The sequence below is a fragment of the Perca fluviatilis genome, chromosome 23, assembly GCF_010015445.1.
Source record: "Perca fluviatilis chromosome 23, GENO_Pfluv_1.0, whole genome shotgun sequence".
Classification (NCBI taxonomy): domain Eukaryota; kingdom Metazoa; phylum Chordata; class Actinopteri; order Perciformes; family Percidae; genus Perca; species Perca fluviatilis.
Window position 1 is genome coordinate 10,287,265 of NC_053134.1, and position 21,214 is coordinate 10,308,478.

General features: G+C 41.2%; 1 protein-coding gene across 2 annotated transcripts in view; it reads left to right on the forward strand.

Moving 5' to 3' along the window:
* Nucleotides 1-1,212: 1,212 nt before the first annotated feature.
* Nucleotides 1,213-21,214, forward strand: part of anks1b (ankyrin repeat and sterile alpha motif domain containing 1B) — a 233,761-nt gene continuing 213,759 nt past the window's right edge. Inside the window, exon 1 of one of the 2 annotated variants that reach the window (XM_039791996.1) lies at nucleotides 1,213-1,892. In XM_039791996.1, the coding sequence (XP_039647930.1) occupies nucleotides 1,762-1,892 (131 nt within the window). In that variant the 5' untranslated portion in view covers nucleotides 1,213-1,761. The remainder of the gene's footprint in view (nucleotides 1,893-21,214) is intronic. The other variant, XM_039791997.1, reaches the window with a different exon arrangement.

Here is a 21,214-nt window from a genome sequence, read left to right on the forward strand (position 1 = left end):
TCTGACATGACAAAGAGGCTATTTTAGGATCTCACCTGTTTCTAAATCCTGCAGCAGTGAATAGAAGGGAACTGCGCATGTGCGTGTTTGATAGCATAAGTTAATTGTCTGAGAGAGGCAACAATTGGTACAGCTGTTGGATTTGAGTGTGACTTTTTAAAGAGACTAACAAAGGCATCGCCTCCTGTTGGTGTTGTGGCATCACCATCATCCACGCCCAGACCGTACAGTGAGCGTGTAAGTCAGCGGAAGACAGCGGCTTGGCTTTCAAAATAAAAGTTTAGATTTGCACAAGGAGCGTCCGTGAAAAATGTTGTGATGAAAAAAATAATATTTACTTTTGCTACATACATATGATAGCTTTAGAGTCAGATGTATTTATCTGCAGATAATGCTTGTAAGTATTTTTTTATTGGTAAATGAGAGCAGAAGCAAAGATTGTTGTCCAAGGCTTCTAATTAGGCAATGCAGGCAAATGCCCCAGGGGCCCCAGAACTCCAGGGCCCCCGAAAAATGTTGAGTTGAGAGTTGTCTGTTTTAATTTAGTAGATGTTTTGGGGGAATATTATGCACTACTAAAACATAATTTTACAGCGAGTAAAAGAACATCACTTTTTTTTGTCCAGGGACCCCATAGCAGGTTATAATGCCCATGATCTTGACACAGATTTTGAAAAATAGACTACATTTAGTTAAAAAATTTTAAATTTTTAAAAGTTAGTTTTTTTGTTTACCTCCCTTAGGACTTGATCTATAGCTAATAGGGCTATAGCATAAATGCTCAGTGGCTAACATGTCAGCTTGGCATGCAACTGAAGAAATTGCGTATCCAAAAATAGAAAAAAATATATATAAATACTTTGGTCAAATACTAGCATTAGCCTATTATTATTATTATTATTATTATTATTTAAAAAACGTTGTAGGCTACATTGCATCAACAAGGCAACTCACATAGGATAGGACACAGGCTACAAATGAATTAGGACAAGTTATAAAACAAACAAAAGTCAATATAAAAAGACATACGTATAGCTATAAATGTTCCTAGGTACAGTAGGCTATTTCTACTGTCTGGTTTCGGTTGATCAAGTTTGTAACATCGGCGAGTAAAAAATTTATTTTGAAAGCTGTAACAGGAAGTGTACCGTTGTATCACGGCTAACTTGACCCCTGTGTTTTAGGCGACTTGAGAGGCACCGAGTCACCGGCCAGTGCGGTAGGTTCGGGGTAGAGAGGCGGGGAGTGCAGCGGGACTGGAGAGCTTCTTGTTGAAGCGTACGGGGTTTAACCTCCCGCCTCTTATCAGCTGGAACTTCAGACCAGACAGGAGCCTCTGTTCGGTACAGAGAAGGAGTTTTCTTTTTTTGTTGAACCAGGGTTACTCCTCACTTTATTTAGCCTACACTTAAGGGATTCGCTTCGGAACCTCCGGTTCCCCCCGCTGCGCGTGTTCGCACTGAGGTTGCACGTCAGCGGACTAACAAAACACAAGAGGAGATTACGGAGCCGTGCGTGTGAATGGACTGAGGTTATAAAGCACCAGGGGAGCAGTGCACGTCAAACCTACTCTGCAGCATCAGTAATACCTATTTCACCGTGCAGCAGCAGCAGCAGCAGCAGTATGCAGCGAGAGGAATCCTTTCAGATGCTTTCCCACTCCAGACAGTGAAGAAAGGGTTCGGAGGGGAGGAGGCAGTTGGCATATATGGGAGATTTGTTGGATATTAATCACCCCGTCGTTGTAAACTTGTGTCCGGGATGGGGAAGGAGCAAGAGCTGCTGGAAGCCGCCCGGACCGGGAATGTCGCCCTGGTGGAGAAATTGTTGAGTGGGAAGAAGGGGATACTCGGGTCAGGCTCCGGCTCCATCCCTCTGCCCAACCTACTGAGGTAAGAAGCCGCTCTCATCTCCTTCTCATGACCGCTAAAGTGTCCGGGTAGCCCCGGGGATGCTGCTGGGGGAATCCTGGGGGTGTGGGGGGTTCCCGTGCTGCAAAATTACGCATAATTCAGCTTCATCATGGGACAATGCACTATAAATAAGGCAAGGGACCACTACTCCCAGCTGCAGAGTGTACAATATATATTCAGTACTACAGCACATTTCTTTCTCTCTATATGGTGTCCCTGAGATAAAACCTTATATGATTAAGAGCTTTATGCAACATGCTGCGTGATACAGGAGAGGAAAAGAGAGGAAGTCTTGTGATGCAATGTCAAGAGAGTTGTATGAAGCAAAATGCACTTTAAGGCAGATAGAATTGCTGCAGGCTACAGGCTAAATACACATAGGGCACATACTGTATCTCTGACAGAATGTATGAAAGGTTAGTCATCCCCATGTCCTCTCTGGGTGTTGGAGTGTTGGAGGAGCCACTGCTGGCTGAGCACAAAAAGAACAGACAGTACCTTCAGATTCACCAGTCTTACAGCTGTCAAAATGTTGATTTCTTGAACAAGAGAATGAAAGAGAGTGATGCCCGGAGGATGGATGCATTTGTGACGACTCAAGTTTGTTCCTCAGTGTCAATATACTTATTTTGTGTGGAAGTTTATGTGCAAGGGGTCACAAAAACTACCATACCTTCCTAGCTATACGCATTTAATCCTGGTGCTTGTGTTTAAGGTATTCTCGTCTTTAAGTATTAGTAAATTGATCCTATAGGGACATTGCTGTAGTGTTTGTAGCACTGTCTGTTCACATTATGCTGGGGAGGCCTGGCATGTTGGCTGGAAAACAGCTCTGCATTTGGCTCAAGTTGGCTTCTTTTTTGGATTTTTGAAGTCATTTGCATCATCGCCTCCAAGAACAGGGATGTGAGCGAAGTGAAGGAATTGTTTTGTGTTCCTGTAAAAATACCAAGTTCATTTCCCCCTTATTTATTTAGTATCTATTGATGTGAGTGCACGGACCTGTTCATAATAAACAATAGATATCTTCCCAGGAATTTGCCTGCTTCCTTTTCTTTCCGAAACCCAAACCACAAAGGCTTTAATCTGGCTGCGAGAACAACTGCTGGGGTTGTTATTGTCCACTCCTCCCGCCCCTGCGGCCTCTCCCTCTCTCTGCGGAGGCCTACTGAGCCAGGTGATGAGGAGATCAAAGGTGGGGGTGTATCGCCTCAGGCACCCGTGTTGAGAAGTTTCACAACTGGGCTGGGGTCGCACACTGGCAGGGAGGATGCCAACCACTCGTACTGTACACTAGGCCAGGGGTTCATAGGCTGGGGTCTGGGGAAGTACAAGAACTGAACATGTTTAAAATAATCACAGCTTCGTTTAACATTAATTAATTGGAAGTTGGCTAACGGTTTCTTGATCAGAAGCTTCCCCCTTTCAAACAGAGGAAGCAACAGTGTTTTGAGCAGTTCTGCAAACTTGCAAGGGACCACTGAGCCAGAACAAAGTACAGCAGCAATGATGCATGGATGTTGTCTGACATTACAGCAGCTGATGAATCCTGCGGCATTTGTTTTTTAAAGATTCTTTTTTTGGGGGGCTTTTCCCCTTATTATAGAGTGACAGTGGATAGACATGAAAGGGGGAGAGAGAGAGAGATGGGGGACGACACGCAGCAAAGGGCAGCAGGTCGGGTTCCAACCCGTGCCGCTGCAGGACTCGGCCAACATGGGCCGAACGCTCTTACTGGGTGAGCCAGAGGGCGCCTCCCGCAGCGTTTGTTACCCGAGTGGCCAAGAGCACGTGGTGTATTGTTTCAGTGGATCACCACCGCTCATGGCACCTGTGGTTTACCCTGTGTTTACTGTCGTTGTGTTGTGTTTGTGTATTTCTGTTCTTTTTTCCCCATAGTTTTCTCTCTAAGATAATAAATTGTTTCGGTGGGAAGGAATCGTTGAAGCCACTTGCACGCTGATGTTTTTTTTTTGTTGGTTCCCATCCCAGTGCGGAGCTTTCAGCCACATCTCATGGCCTTTATCACAAGATGGAGTTTGCTCAGTTTGTCGCGGTGATCGTTCAGTTGTTACCACGTGTCCTGCATCAATCAGAATCAGAATCAGCTTTATTGGCCAGGTTTGCGTAAACAAACAAGGAATTTGACTCCGGTTAATCTGAGCTCTCAAAGTACAACACTCACTTAACATATAAAGAATAAAAACAGAAAGGACAGTAAGAAATATAAAAAAAGAAATACTGTTAAAGTGATGGTTCGGAGTAATTTCACCCTAGGGTCCTTTGCACCATGACCTCGAGCCAAACACCCCCCCAGAAGCTTTTTTCACCTGGGTCGAACATTGGGAGCGTTAGCGTAGAGTAGCGTTAGCCGCTGAATAGCTTAGCGCAGGGGCTAATGGATCCGAAGTGTCTCTTAACATTACCCCACTAATAATGCCCGAAATGATACCAAACGTCTACAGTAGTACAAATAGGTTATGCTCTCATAAAACGATGGATTGTAAAATTTGTAAGTACACCAGAAGTTTATGTAAATAACACTTGCCTGCTGGCTTCTGCTCTCTGCTGCTGCTGTTACTACCGGGCAGTAAGAGTGCTTAGGGACATCTACAAATTACAACACCGAAAAGAGATGGAACAAAAATATTTATTAATTTAATGATTAAATAAGGTAATGTCTCCAAACTTACCTCAATTATAACTTGTCTCCTGCTAGTTATTCTACAGCACTTACTTTAAAAAATAAGTTAAATAAAAAAATATTTTTGTTGCATCTCTTTTCGGTGTTGTAATTTGTAGATGTCCCTAAGCACTCGTCTCACAGCAGTAACAACAGCAGCAGAGAGGAGAAGCCAGCAGGCAAGTGTTATTTACATAACCTTCTGGTGTACTTACAAACTTTACAATCCATCGTTTTATGAGTGCATAACCTATACACTAGTGTAGACCTTTGGTATCATTTCGGGCATTATTAGTGGGGTAATGTTAAGAGACACTTCGGATCCATTAGCCTCTGCGCTAAGCTATTCAGCGGCTAACGCCTACTCTACGCTAACTCTCCCAATGTTAGACCCAGGTGAAAAAAGCTTCTGGGGGGGTGTTTGGCTTGAGGTCATGGTGCAAAGGACCCTAGGGTGAAATTACTCCGAACCATCACTTTAAGTATACAGTATAACAATACAACAGAATTTACAAATGTGCAAGAAATATACAATAACAATTGAAGAGAGGGAAGGAATAGTGCAATATCGGTATAGTCTGAGATTTTAGATTTAAATATAAATATAGGCTAGTGCAAGGCAGTTCAGTGCAATGGTAATATATTAACAATATTGTAATTGTAAGATTGAAATATACATGAGGTAGATGAGCAGAACAAGATCAAAGTCAAAAATCAAGTGGTTTTTAGTGGGCATACGGACGTATTCAGCACTTTATTTTGTCACTTTACCTGTGTGAACCATAGTGTGAACACACTATATAGTACTCCAAACGTGATTAGAATTAGCATGTAGTCTGGACTTTCACGGATGAAACGGTTCTCCGACGATGTTTGTTTGTCCTTCACGCCATAAATTTGTGTTGATAAAAGGGACTTAACTGAAAATATACACCCGACATCTTACCGTGTGTATCTCGTCTCCCACGTCACCAAACTGCAAACATTGTCGCATAGTGTGTTTGCTTTACAAATTAGGAATTAATTGAATTTATTGAAGGACAGTGATTATTTACAGAACAATGAACTCATTTGAAGCTCATTGAGGAGATTAAAGAATGACACAACCAAGGGAAAATGTTTGAAGAAATGCAGCTTTTAGGTCGTTCAACTTCTTTCAAATTAAGAACAAAACTCTGAATCAGAGATGGAGGGTGACGTCGAGGTCCGATGGATGCATTTGGGTGGATCGTCTTTTGGCATTGTGTTATCGTCTTCTGTGTTAACACACATTTGGCTCTTATTAGGTCAAGACACTGGCCCATGAGGAGATGTGTCTGTAAAACACTGGGTGGGCCAAAGACACACACACACACACACATCTGTACAAGTATTTGTGCGTTTATGTGTGTCTGTGATTGACCGGTTGTGTGACGCACCTCCCTAATAGAGAGTTTTGAGAGACTTTAGCAGATGAGTGAGTCAACCGAGAGGTCACAGCAGAGGAGTGTGTGCAGGCTAATGTTATGGGAATGAGCTCCAGGAATCAATGCATAGTTTCCCATCTTAAGGCCTCTGAGCCATTCATAGCATTCCTAAGTCATGAGGTTTTTTTCTTTTTGCTGAAAGAATCGCACTAAACCACCAAGTGGGACATGAACACACACACACACACACACACACGCACACGCACACGCACAGGATGTAGAGAAGACGATCCCCCGGCTTAACGCTGCAGTTTTGTGGTGTGGTGTACAGTAGAAAATCAATACTGTATGATCTCATTGCTGTTTAATGGGTCATATTCTCTTGTCGATGACCTGTACTCCACATGGTGACTGTGTGTTTGAAGGTTTGCTGGAAAGACACCAACACTTCCCAAAATGCTTTGACATAGTTACTCACACATCCAGCTATTAGTTTGCGATATCTGGGCATATAATTCTACTGGGCAAATGTATCACACAGCAGCTATAATTGTGTTTAGAATAAGGGAAAGGCTTCTTCCTAGTGTATTCATATTTCAACAACCATGAAGAGCTAGAGCTACTCATTTCTTCACAAACAGTAGCCATAATAGACCAGAATGCATTAGAACTCAAACACATGCTGTGTTTTGAGTAATTAGTTAGATTTCTTTCAAAGGCCACAGCAAATCACATATGCACAATCACTTGTGAACCACAGATGCTCTTAGGTTGTGTGTGTGTGTCCTCTTATTCCAATCCTTAATGTGACTTGCATTCTCCCCAGTTAACCTTTGACCCAATTTAAGTGTCCTGCTGCTCCACATGTAGCTCTTGGATTCCCCCATCATCTCTCACCCTAAGTGCTCCCCAAACTAACACACACACAACCGTGATTATGCAAGGACAGTGGTTATGTCACCCAGTTGGGCTCACAAAAACACACACATACAAAGCTGCAGCATGCCAGATTTGGTTTTGGTCGCCTGATTTGCTGTTTCTGGAGCTAAAGTGTTGCAGCCTTGAAAAAACTTGAGAAAAATAAGAGTTTTTGCAGGTCTCTTTTTCGCTGTTCATCCTTATTGAGCGGCACTGAAACCAGTTACTACACACACACACACACACACACATACACATACACAGCCTCATCTGTAAGCTACAAAGATAGACTCCAACACAAGCAGGGGAAGACATCAAATAAACGTTGGATAGACCGCCAGTGAGGATGCCAATTAAAAAATTTGCGAAAAGTCTGCAAAATAAAATCAGAATTGGTAAATCTGTTCACCAGCTACTACAACTACTGTTTATATACTCAATAAATCTTACACAAATATTTAAGCACCAGTAACTGATATAATGGCATTTCATTGCTGCTTCACTTAAAGATGGATTTTACGCATTGTATTGTTATTTTACTAGAGATGCACCAATTGCACCAAGATCTGCTTTTTCTTTCCCAATACTGATTACAATACCTTATCTCATGTTATCTGAAAATATCCAGTGCTCTATTGTCCCAAATTTTAAATCTGTATACTTCTGTTTTCTGCAACTTACTGTGACTGAATGTAACGTATAGCAAAACCACAGACTTTTGTAATGAGGAAGAAACTGCGGTTGATATGGACAGGTCACATCTGGACGATACTTGATTGCCTTAATCAGGTCTGTACGATACCAAAATGAGGTAAATTTAACAAATGTATCTTCTCTGATATACGTGGACTAAGCTATGGCATCAGCATTTATTGCATCATCTCCTTGATATGCCCACATTTCCACCTCAGTCTTCTTAAATTATTTGTATATTTCAGCTTTTTTTTTTTTTATTCCATTTGAACTTCCTATTATCAGGTCTTAATGTGCCATCTGTGTGCTGTGTTACTGTTTTTCATCCATTTTCTTTTAAAGAACATTTTTAGAAACTTTTTGCAACCTATTTAGTAGGGGTGGGAATCACCAGAGGCCCCATGATACGATATTCTCACGATACGATGTTATAGCGATTTTAATTGTATTGCGATATTCTTTGATACATTACAATGTTTTCCATTCTTCAAATGATGTCCCCAAAGGAAAACTTTTGTCAACATCTGTTTTATCTAAAAAGATACACTCATCTTACGATCAAGTGGACTGAAAAAGCAATTGATTTAATTATTTCAGCACTAAAAAGTTAAATTCTCATTTGTAATTTATTTAATAAAAGATTGATTCTTGGCATCCATGTATGGATACAGTATTGCCACGGAAAATATCGCGATACTTTGCTGTATCAATTCCCTACCTCCCTCCCCTAATATTTAGGCATGTTTCCTAAAGATGGCTGAAAGGTATTTTAGGAGATGCACAAAATATCACAAAATATCTCCTGCTACACACAGCAGTTACCTTTACCTTTGTAACGAATTTGGATATAACGTTTGAAAGGATTAAATACACTGTTGAATACTCTATATGATTGAAAGAAAAGATAAGAGTCTAATCTATCGATACATATACTGTGTACTTACATTAATGCTCAACTTTTCATGGTACTAGCAGTGTTGGACAGTTGAGTAAGCTGCTTTACATACAGAGCAATACTAACAGTGAAGATGACATTATGATGACATGACGTCTGTCATCGTACACATCATACCGTGTCTGTCTTAAAGAGGAAATGAGGAGAGATGCATGTGCTGTGTGTGACAGCATACTGACTGTGGTGCAGTGTTGGAGTGATTGAAAGCCGATACACTCAAAGAGAATGACTCATGGTACAGCAGATGGAGGCCGATCCCTCTTCGCTCTCTCACACTCGCTCAATAATGTTCAGGGGAAAGCCCATCTTGTTTTTCTGTGTGTGTGTGTGTGGGGCTAGGTGTGTTCCTCGCTCGTCCTTCGCAAACGAACAACCTTTAAATGGAGTGAAGTGACTCCCAGAGGAGACACACACCGAAAAACACACACACACACACACACACACACACACACACACACACACACACACACACACACACACACACACACACACACACACACTTGTGTGTATGGTCGCTCTGTTTTAATTGGCATCCTCACTGGCAGTCTGTTCCCCTGCTTGTGTTTGAGTCTATCTTTGTAGCTTACAGATGAGGGCTTGGGCTACAAAAAAGTGATATAAAGGTCTATTTAGTGTCACTAATCCTATAAATAAGTGATGACAGAATTCATAAACTTTTATTTAGGGTTAGCCGTGTGTGTGTGTGTGTGTGTGTGTGTGTGTGTGTGTGTGTGTGTGTGTGTGTGTGTGTGTGTGTGTGTGTGTGTGTGTGTGTGTGTGTGTGTGTGTGTGTGTGTGTGTGTGTGTGTGTGTGTGTGTGTGTGGTAACTGGTTTCAGTGCCGTTCAATAAGGATGAACAGCGAAAAAGAGACCTGCAAAAACTCTTATTTTTCTCAAGTTGTTTCAAGGCTGCAACACTTTAGCTCCGGAAACGGCAAATCAGGCGACCAAAACCAAATCTGGCATGCTGCAGCTTATATGTGTGTGTTTTTGTGAGCCCAACTGGGTGACATAACCACTGTCCTTGCATAATCACAGTTGTGTGTGTGTTAGTTTGGGGAGCACTTAGGGTGAGAGATGATGGGGGAATCCAAGAGCTATGTGGAGCAGCAGGACACCTAAATTGGGTCAAAGGTTAACTGGGGAGAATGCAAGTCACATTAAGGATTGGAATAAGAGGACACACACACACACACAACCTAAGAGCATCTGTGTGTCACAAGTGACATATGTGATTTGCTGTGACAGATTGTTCCTTTAATTTGACGCTTTCTGTATAACTCTCAAAAGGGGTGGGCTGTATGGATATATATATTATGATATAGAGCAGAAATCATTAGTTCATTAATTGATTAGTCATTGCACAGAAGATTTATTGGCATAAAACAGCTAATATAAATAGTTTTAGTCATTTTTAAAGCAAAAATGACAAACATTCTCCTGTGCTTGTCTCTCAAATGTGACGATTTGGTAGCCTAACAAGCCAGACCCACATCAAGATGTTGGGTCTGAGAACTCCTCATTGGCAGGACTCAATACGAGGGGCGGGATAAACGGTTGTCTTTCAAATTCCCTCTGCACGTAATAGGATAGCGCTACAACCAGGCAGAGCAACGAGGAAGGTAGCGAAGCTAGTTGATCGGTTAAACTTTTGCCGTATCCGGTCGGCAAAACTTCGAACACATCTTCCTTTTTTAAGAATGATTTCGGTGCCGTTCTTTGTTCTTTTCTCAAAGAAAAGCTTAACTCCAAGTCTTCCAGAAGACCGCTGTTCCCAGCAGCAGCAGCAGCAGCCATAAGCCCGCCCACCGACTCTATACACTATGTGATTGGCCTGACCAGAATTTGGTTTTTCCAGCTCGCCAATGGAGTTTTGGACTGTTGGTGAGACAAAACAAGCAGTTGAATTATATCTGGAAAGATATAGGTATTTTTCTAAATTGTATATACAAAATGATTATTCGGTCGATTGATAGGAAAAGTTAGTTGCAGCTCTATTGTGACCGACTGTAATACATTTTCTGAAAATTCAAATTGAGTCTCATTGTGATTGGATTTCACAAACTTGGTGGTTTTCACACAGATCCTTATGTCCCGACGTATTTAAAAGTTGTCGTGTTTTCTGCTGCAAGAAGAAACATTTCGTTGTAGTTCACAGTAAACAGGGTTTACTATTAAAAAGGAAAGAGAAAATATGGAGGAAACCCAGATGAGTCTCAGATTTTTCAACAAAAAAACTCTTTTTACCTAGATATGTTTTTTTAAACCAAGTTTTTAAAGCCTGAAAAAAAAAATCCTCTTTTTAAAACTAGAAGCATCATTATGTGCAGCAGGAGCCATTCAGTTAATCTTTTGCTTTACTTTGGGTTCAGCAGTGGCGTCAGTGCATTGAGTTTGTCTGGAGCCAGGGGGGGGGGGGGGAAAAAAAAGAAAAAATATGTATGTGTGTGTGTGTGTGTGTGTGTGTGTGTGTGTGTGTGTGTGTGTGTGTGTGTGTGTGTGTGTGTGTGTGTGTGTGTGTGTGTGTGTGAACAAACTCCGAGGCTTCTTACATCTCCATTAGGGTCTGGGCCAAACTCTGCTGCAGCATCCTGCCAAGAAACTGAGACCTCCATACTCGCCAAACACACACACACACACACACACACACACACACACACACACACACACCATAGACTCCCTCTCTTGCACTCTAAGCCTCTGTCTGTCTTTGTTCCTCCATCACTCTAAATCTTTGTTTTTTGTCTGAGTCTCAAATCTCCTCTTCTTTCTCTCTCCATCTGGTGCCCTGGCTTCTCTTTCAATATATCTCCTGGCTCTCTTTTCATCACTCACTTTACCCCACAATCTCTCTCCTCCCTCTATTCCTCTCCAGAGAGAAGGATGATCCAGCCTCCCTACTGTTGTTCTTTATCGTTTTCTCCTCCCTCTGCTCCTTACCTTTCTCTACCTTATAAAAAAACCTGCTCCCTTCTCTGTCTCTCTTTGTCTTACTCACACTTAATGCCACACTACATCTGTTATCGCCATGTGGGAGCATCTTTTACCCATCATGCCTTTTGGCGTGTGCTGGTTGACGGTGGCTTAAGGGGAATTCGGGGAATCCACAGCTCTTCTGAGTAATGCTTCCCCCTACAACGACAACCTGAGATTTATTAGTATTGGCCTGGTCACGTCTTCTGTCAGAAGAGGAATATATACCATTGGTGATTTCCCAGGAAAGGGAATGATAAAAAATGTAACTAAGCTATTACCTCCAGGTGGTGATTATTAAATGTAAACAATCACATATATGAACAAAAGAAAGCCTTAAAAAGATATTTTTTTAAGTCGTTAGTACAAACTGCTGAATGCCTTTTTTATCTCTCTCTTTGCAGTTTGTAATGTACAGGGTATTGAATAGTCACATCAGCGTAGCTTAGCTGTATTAACTTGGTGTCAAAGTGATCAAGTAGCAGCTCTGCTCAAATGCCTTTACAACACTGACAGATTAATACTTTACGTCTACAGTCTTTACAAATGTTTTCCACAAGTGCCTTTGTAGCAATTATTAGAATCACAGTATAATAATAGTAGAATCATCAGCTTCAAGTAAATTACCAGCACAATGTACAGTTTAGTTCGACCTGTTGTGAGTCAATACAAAGATGCAAACATGGGTGCTTTTTGACTAATGAGTCACGAGCGTGAGGAGGAAAACACACACACACACACACACACACACACACACACACACACACACACACACACACACACACACACACACACACAGTGCGTCTCACTATCTTTGTGGGGACCTGTAATTGACATAATGCATTCCCTAGCCCCTTACCCTAACCTTAACCATCACAACTAAATGCCTAACCTTAACCCTTACCCTCACCATAACCTAATTATATCCCTAATCCTACAACCAAGTCTTAACCCTCAAACAGCCCTTTAAACTTGTGGGGTCCAGCATTTTGGCCCCACAAAGCTGTCCGGATCCCATAAGTATTACTTATGCAGGTCCGCTTCAACTCTCAGTTCTTTTACATCAAGGCTGAAGACCTATCTTTTTGATCTTGCCTTTCTTTAAATAACCTATTTTATCTGCTTTTAAAAGTTTCCTACCTAACAGTGCTTATACTGCACTGTAAATTTTATTGTTGTCTTTTATGTTTCTCTCATTTTTTTAAATTCTTATACTGCACTGTAAATTTTATTCTTGACTTTGAATGTTTTTAAATTGTTTTAAATTGTTTTCTGAATGCTCTTTCATGTTTTATGTAAAGCACTTTGAATTGCCCTGTTGCTGAAATGTGCTATATAAATAAAGCTGCCTTGCCTTGCCTTGCCTTGCCTTGCCTTGCCTTGCCTTGCCTTGCCTTGCCTTGCCTTGCCTTGCCTTGCCCTTGCCTACTGTATTCCCGGTTTATGGACCCCACAAATGTAGTTAAACGAGAACACACACACACACACACAGTGTACTAATGTTGTACACAGACACTATAGATCCTGTAGATATCCAGTAATTAAGATAAAATAGGCTAATCACATTGTTCAACATACCCTCAAACTACAACAGGACACATAACAAATACTTCAGTGAGTTTGTCTGACTTTGTGCAGCAGTGAAGCTAAAATAGTGCAGTTCCCTACAAACAGAACAAGTTTGATTGAATTGGCCATTACACAGTGTGGTTGGCTGGCATTGCCAGGATGGCAGTGTGGATTTGAGAGAAATTAGCTTTGGTTAGCAGAAATTTGAGCCAACTTTGGGCCAGAGTCGACCCTTGGAGTTTTGGTACATTTTTAATTATGAGTCTGGCATGAATGTTGCAACAAGATGTGCTGGATTTTGACATAGCATTTTTGGCTGGATGGATAACGTGTTTGGCTTATTTTCCCCATAGAAGACTATATAACCTATAAAGGAGGATATACACATACTTAATTTACAATGTAAAAGGTGGACAAAGTGGATTTGAAGATTTTTTATCTGCCAACCTCTGTATCATATGGACTCTCATGCTCCATTTTCCTATTTGTAATCATACAGTTACACCATTCAGGGTATAACATACTTCACAGAGATATATACATTGTAATGTGATTAGCTGAAAAACATATTAGTAAATAAATTCCTATTAAGACACTTCTATGTCAATTAGAAACCACTTAGTGTAGTGCCAGATGGAAATAACGTTATTCTTTTCAAACAAAATATTTCTTGAAAATCATTCTTTATCAGTTATTTTTGACTGATAACACTTTTGACATTAGCTGTTGTGACAATCACTGTTGTCGTGGCTTGGTGCATAAATCCGTAATGAAACAAGTAATTCATGCTGGTATTTTGCTAATTCCTTTACCCGGAGGGTGTTGCTGGGGATTTCTTGTTAATTTAATTCTCTTCTAACTTTCCCCCGTTGTTTGCTTCAACATAAGTAGATTTTGCACACTTCCTGTTCTTGCCATGTCGTGCTTGGTCCTGAAGAGGCAAACATGTTGATACTGAGTAGAGGAGACACAGAGGCAACGTGCAGCCACAGGACAGAGGAGAGGTGTGACGTCCAGTCTGTCACACTAATCTACAAGTCTGTGACCCCACATAGCACTGCAAGTGTTGTGGAGACAGACACACACACACACACACACACAGATAGACACACAAACACACACACACACACACACACACACACACACACACACATTCCTGCCGGCTCCCTGCTCTCTGATAGATGACAGTAGTTAATGAAGCGCTGCTTTTGAAGTAGATAAGATGTGGAGAGAAGAGGGCTAGAAATGCTAATGTCATTATGTGGTTAGGGCAAGGGCTACGCTGGAAGGCATTGGAGAGCAGTTATGCATCTAAGTGTCAGTGTGTGTTTCATGGGGTTGCACTCATATGAGCTTTTGAAACCCACCCTGATATCTTTTTAAGTGAAACTGACCAGACTGGGTTTTGTGCCCATATTCAGTATATTTAAGTTTGGACCTTTTTCATGCCAAAAGCTTGCACTTTTAACCAAATTCTTATTCACAGCGTAAGAGGCTACTACTACTACTGCTGCTAATAATAATGTTGACTATATATCCATACAGTCTTGTTGTATCTAAATATCACATTGAATCGATTAGTTTTTTCCAAACTAGACCGTATTTGTCATAGCTTTGGCCCTTTTTCCTTATTATTAGTTATGGTAAAAGTTAAATAACTTGCTCAATTGCCTTATATCTGGGAACACAACAGCTACAATATTGCTGAATCAGAATCAGGTTTTCTTACTTTATAGTTTTTTATTTTTTTTTTTAAGGTGCAAACTAACGTTTTGATGTAGGGAAATGTTAGTCACTGTTATGCACCTTTTAAAAAAAACTATAAAGTAAGAAGACATCTGTGTTTCACCAGCGATTTATTTTACTCTACACTGATTGTTGTGGTTTGCAGAAGCACAGAGAACTCTCTCTTTTTATCAGAATCAGGTTTATTGCTAATTAGGCTTCCACATAGGAAGGAATTTGCCCTGGTGTTTTGTTGCATATCAATAAACATAGTATGTGAAAATTAGGGATGCACCGAATATTCGGCCACCGAAAAGGGCATTTTCGGTTTTCGGCCGAAATACCTTTATCACCGAAACAATACGGCCGAAAATGTTGTGATGACGCAAACAGAAAACGCGACCTGCACGTGTGTCAGTACCCGATCCGTTCCACCTGCAAAGCGTCTCCTAAGCAAAGAGGTTGAGACGGACCACGGAGTGAAAACAATGAAAAGTACGCTCTTAGAGTCTGTCAGCACACGTTTCAGTGAGATCTGTTCGGATCCTCTGCACTTCATCGCGACTGTACTTGATCCGCGTTATAAAGACCATTACTTGGATGCGGAAATAAAGCAGGGCGCACGAGAAATGATCCAGGCCGCGATGGATGCGGAGAACCCGCGTGGAGACGGAGACGGAGCAGCGCCCAGCGCAGGAGATCAGAGCGCAGAAAAAAAGACTTGTCTCGCTGCACCAGATGAGGGGCATGCACCCTCGTTGTCTGATATGTTCAGTGAAATCCTGCAAGAAAGTGCCTCAATTAATAATAATAATAATAATAATAATAACAATAGGTAAGCTATTCTGTTCTTAGGCTACTGTATACTGTATGTGACTATCAGATTGTAGCCATATTTCTGCTAGATATTTTTTTAATTAAACTTTAATATTAATTTATACAATTGCAATGCCTTGATTTTAGTAAAGTTAGTACACAGTCATAGCCATAAATGCAATGGTACTAATAATTGGCTTAATTTCTTTTGGTGTTTCGGTTTCGGTTTTCGGTCTTGGTTTCCTCTTTTTTCGGTTTTCGGTTTCGGCCAAGAATTTTCATTTCGGTGCATCACTAGTGAAAATAAAAGATAAAAGCAAATACTTCAACAGTCAAGAAACAAATAAAATTGACAAAATGAAAAAAATCTAAAAACATCTACAATATACAAAATTACAAGAGCTGTAGGATTTTGTGCAGGAATGTGCATAATATTGTTCAACAATATCTTGGTTCAGGTGTTTCACCATATCTGTGAACTGTGAACTCTTTTTTTTTTTAAATATTAGTTGAGAAATCAGTGACTTTGCTTAAACATCAAAATGTACTTCACTTATCATTACAAGTGGTTCCCATCCCAATGTCTTAATATTAACACTAGTGAAAACCAGTGCTTGTTTGCAGTCTTATTGAATGTACTGTACACATTGTACACACTCTGGAGGCTTAAGTTTGGCCAGTTAGTGACATTTAAAAGTCTCCAGATAGTCTGGTCCATCTGAAAGTCCTCAGGAGCAGGGACCAGACCCAGGAACCAAAACTGGAACCAGGTTCCTGGAAAGGTCATGGGTTCAAAAAGCGCCAGTAGCCATCTTGGGTGGGTGTCCAAATACTTTTGTCTATGTGCATACACTCAAGCCAGTTCATCATTGTTCCCTTCTTCACAACTGGTGCAGTATGTCCTCTAAGCCAGCCAGAGCTGGGAGAAATGTGTATAGAAACATTAAAAGAGACATGATTGTGCATCATAAATACACATCAGCAGCATGCAAAGACACACATGAAAAATACATGTGATATGACATGCAGAATGAGAGAGACTGTAACAAGGGAGCTGTTTTAACCATATCACACTGCAGTATAAAGCATTAATGATGAAAAAGCAGCAGAAACTCTTTCATCTTTAGTCTGTGCAACCATGGAGTTTTCCCAATTATAAGGCACTTCCTTGGTCTCTTTGTCACACACACACACACACACACACACGCACACGCACACGCACACACACACACAGTCTATCACAAACAGACTCCTTATGAATGTTAAAGGTCCCATGGCATGAAAATTTCACTTTATGAGGTTTTTTAACATTAATATGCATTCCCCCAGCCTGCCTATGGTCCCCCATTGGCTAGAAATGGTGATAGGTGTAAACAGAGCCCTTGGTATCCTGCTCTGCCTTTGAGAAAATGAAAGCTCAGATGGGCCGATCTGGAATCTTCTCCTTATGAGGTCATAAGGAGCAAGATTACCTCCCCTTTCTCTGCTTTGCCCGCCCAGAGAATTTGGCCCACCCATGAGAGAGAGACATCATGGCTTTCAAATGAGCAAATTGGCAGTTGGTCAAGGCCACACCCCCACCCTCCACCTTGCCCCCCCCCACCCCCCTCTCCTCCTCAATAGCTACAGACACAGAAATGGAAAATACTAAGGAAAGCTCATTGTGAGACTGGCTCTAGTGGCTGTAATTCTGCACCAAGGCTGAATTTCGGGAAGAGACTTCAGATACAGTATTAGGGGACCACTAAGGTCTATATAAAAGCATCCAAAGAGCACCATGTCATGGGACCTTTTAAACACAAGTTCAGACTATGTGTGTGTGTGTGTGTGTTCTCCTGACATATGGCGGCTTACAGGTGTGGATAACAATGGCCTTTACCTGTATGAGTGACAGAGCTGAAGTTTACATTGTGTGTGTGCGTGTGCGTGTGCGTGTGTGTGTGTGTGTGTGTGTGTGTGTGTATACACACATAGTCAGGCTGTGATGGCCTCTTTAATTCCCTCTGTGATTGATTCCCCACTCGTCTTCTCCTCGGGGTCGACATCGAGGGAGCGTGTGCAGAGCAACCAGGAAATAAATTACCTTGAGCTGACAGCTTCCAATACATCCATGACAGCCTCTCACGGGATACACATTTCCCAGCTGGCCTTGCTGATGCCAACGGATTGCCTCTTGTTGCCTTTTCTCTCACGGTCTCTGTCCCACAAGAGCACACAGAAGCATGAAGTATTCAGTCTATGATGATAGGTGATCCAGGCTTGTATATGCAGCATCATGAGGATGTATGGATGTAATGTATTCAGACACCCATATACAGTTCATGCCCACCCACACGTAGCTAACATGACTTGTACATGTATGATTTAGTGAGCCAGCTCAAGTGTCCTTTTTCATTTTTACATAAAATACCTAAATGCTAAAACCTACTGTATAGGAAGCAACCTCACTGAAATGTTTTTAAATAATAATCTCCAGCCATGCTGGACTCTGAGGCTGTACTGGGACACAGTGGTGCTTTGAACTAAATGCTAACATCATCATGTCACGATGACAATGCTAACATGCTGATGTTTGGCAGGTACGATGCTCACCATGTGCACCGTTTTAGTTTAAGGTGTTAGCATGCTAACGCTAAACACAAAGTCAAGCTATCAGGTTGTAAGAAAGGTGGACAGCTGTTACAGAGTCTTAGGTTCAAGCCAGAGTATAGATCAAAATGTATTCCTATAACACGGATTTACCTTCATCCATTACAGGTTAGTGCAGGTAGACGTTTAAAAAGTTTAAGGAAGAGACTGACCTGCAAATTTAAAAAGTTCTATTAGTTTCTGGATGAGAAAAACATTTCAAGCTCAATATTGCCGACTTAAACTACCCCGACCGCAAATGGAGCCTCATCCAGCGCTGCAATTCACCCCTCTCCTCCCATATGATTCTAACTCCATCACCAGCGTACTCTATCTTCTTGATAATGAGCCTCAATAACTGGACACTTTCCATAACTCTGTCTCACCATAACCTCCTCCTCCGTTTTCCCCTGGCCACGAGAACTAAGTGATGAATGAGTCTTTCTTTTTTTTTTTTTCTTTAAACATATCAAATATTAATCTGTCCCCAAACTCCTGAATGAAAAATTGAGAATATATCATTCCCCTAGCACTCATTTTACTTTTCCCTACTCCCAAATTCAGAATTCACTTATCCTCAACAAGCAGCGAGGCTCAGAAAGCAGCCGGGTCTGAATTATCCTGCAGATTGTTTTATGCATGACTGTTAAGTGCGAGATTCTGACTGATGGATGGCAAATCAATATCCAAAAAAAGCTTTCTTAGTCATGATGAGACTTGCCTGTGGTGCATTATTTTGGCCCTTTACTAAGATAAAAAACAGGGAGGGGAATGTCTTTTTTATTTTTTACTTTTCGTCTTTCTCTTTGGACTCTTTGTTCCAAACTATAATTGAAATAAAGTATCTTCCAAAGAGGGAGTGGTAGTCTCCCTCCTCCTAAACAAAAAGACAAACAAATAAAAGACTAGGCAGGAAGCATGTTTGGAAAAATGGTTTTGGAGGAATAAAGAGTGTGTTGGGGGAGGGGGAGGAATGATAGAGAGATCTGAAGGTGGGTATTTAGGTCTTCAGACTGTATAGGATGCACATTCACACACCTGGCAACCCCGAGGGACAGGTCTGCAAATTAGAAATCTATAACCTCCAAACCATCTTATCTCTCTCTCTCTACCTCCTTCTCTCCCTCTTCCAACCTCTTCTCTTCATCCTTCACATTCGCGAAAAGTTCCTCATCTATTATGTAGACCTAAAGATTATTTAAAAAGAAATAGTAACAGGATATTATTAAGTAAAAAATAAATAAATTGAACAATATATGTTTTTTGTACTTTCCTTTTTTAACATAATTCAACCATGGTTTTTCCACACACACATTTTAGATGTTCTTTCAGCCTATCTTCTAAAAATGATGTCCAGTTTGCATAGAAAATAATTAAGGTTTTTATGGTAAAACTTGGGTAGGCAGTTTTTTGCAGTCATTGGACACAAATTCCATAATAACCTTCCAGTATATTGTAATTCAAGTGGTCTGAGAGAAATAGACTTCTTCTTGGCTCTGTTTTCAGGCTTTAGAAAGTGTAGCCGGTGATGGGAGTCTTTGGCCAATCACAGGTCACATCCCTTCAGATGGTGAAAGCCTGATTCAATGGCAGAAAATCCACTTGTAATGATAGTTGCAATTCCAGCATTGGCAACAACTGCCTACACTGTGAAGCAACCAAAAAAAAGAAAGACTGACTTATCAAAAAGAGAGTCAGACAATAAACGCAATAAAACGTGTTAATATATGCGAAGCATTTCAGAGCTAGAGAAATTAATGACTATTACTTATACAGGTTACTGAAAGAAGGGAGGGGCTTATGAGAGATAGGGGAGAGTTGCAGGACTGTAAGAAACACTTCTTCAAAGGGAAACTCTACTGATTCTAAACATTTTACACACACTCAAAGTCCTGAGCTTTGTACATTCACAACTCACACGCACACACAACCCATGACTTCTGTTCAATATGAGGCTGCTTTGCTTCTTTCCTTCCTGGAATAAATGTTGCCCATCAACGTGAATAGGGTAGCAATGCTCCAAAATGTATTTGTCAAAGAAAAATAGTAGTATATGAACTGATAAGAAGTTTAAAAAAAATACATTCTCAGTAGATATTTGTCTCTTTTATCAACTAACTCTAGGCAAGTACAAAACAAACATTAAATCCCTCATCAGGACATTCTTTCGCTTCACCCCTCGTCCCTCCTTCTCTGTTTCTGACACACTCTCAGTGTAACAGGGAGACACTGGAGCTCTGCTGAGTAAGCGCTCCTGAAACTCCTTGAAGTAGTGAATACAGCAGAGCCCCCCTGCAGACTTCAACCTACGCACGAACCCTTTGTGTGTGTAATTATGCGTGTGTGGCTTTCTATCTACGCCTGCCTGTCTTTCCTCATGTCCTCCGGTGTCATTCTTTCTTTTGCCTGTCTACTTGCTTGTATTACTTTATTGTTGGTGCATGCATTCTTTTTCCTCGCCTCTTTGTCTGTAACTGGCAGCATGTCTTTGTGTCTGTCTGCTCCCTCTCTGTCTTTCTGGCATCTCCACACAGCCAAAATGATTTTTATAGTTTCTCCCCTGTGTCTCCACCCCCACACCCCTTTCGTTTTTCGGTCTCTTTTTTTGAAGTGGATCAGTAAATGAATCTCTTTCTCTTGCGCTGTAGTGTTATCTGCTAATCAGGCCATTCTCTGATTACACACTTCACGCTAATCATGTACGCGCGTGTCTGAATGTGTGCATGTGCAATACCTTCGTGATGGTTTACACGTTTGTGTGTCTGGTATAACAGCGAGGGGCATTTGTTGACACTAGCCTTTTCCACGGTGTAGTCAGCTCATTGTTTGGTGAGACATTCAGGTGCAAAAATGCAAAATGTGACACACCGGATCTAGAAAATTATGTATTTACAGCGAGTTCCTGCTTTGCTTTTTGTTACCTGCATGGCTGTG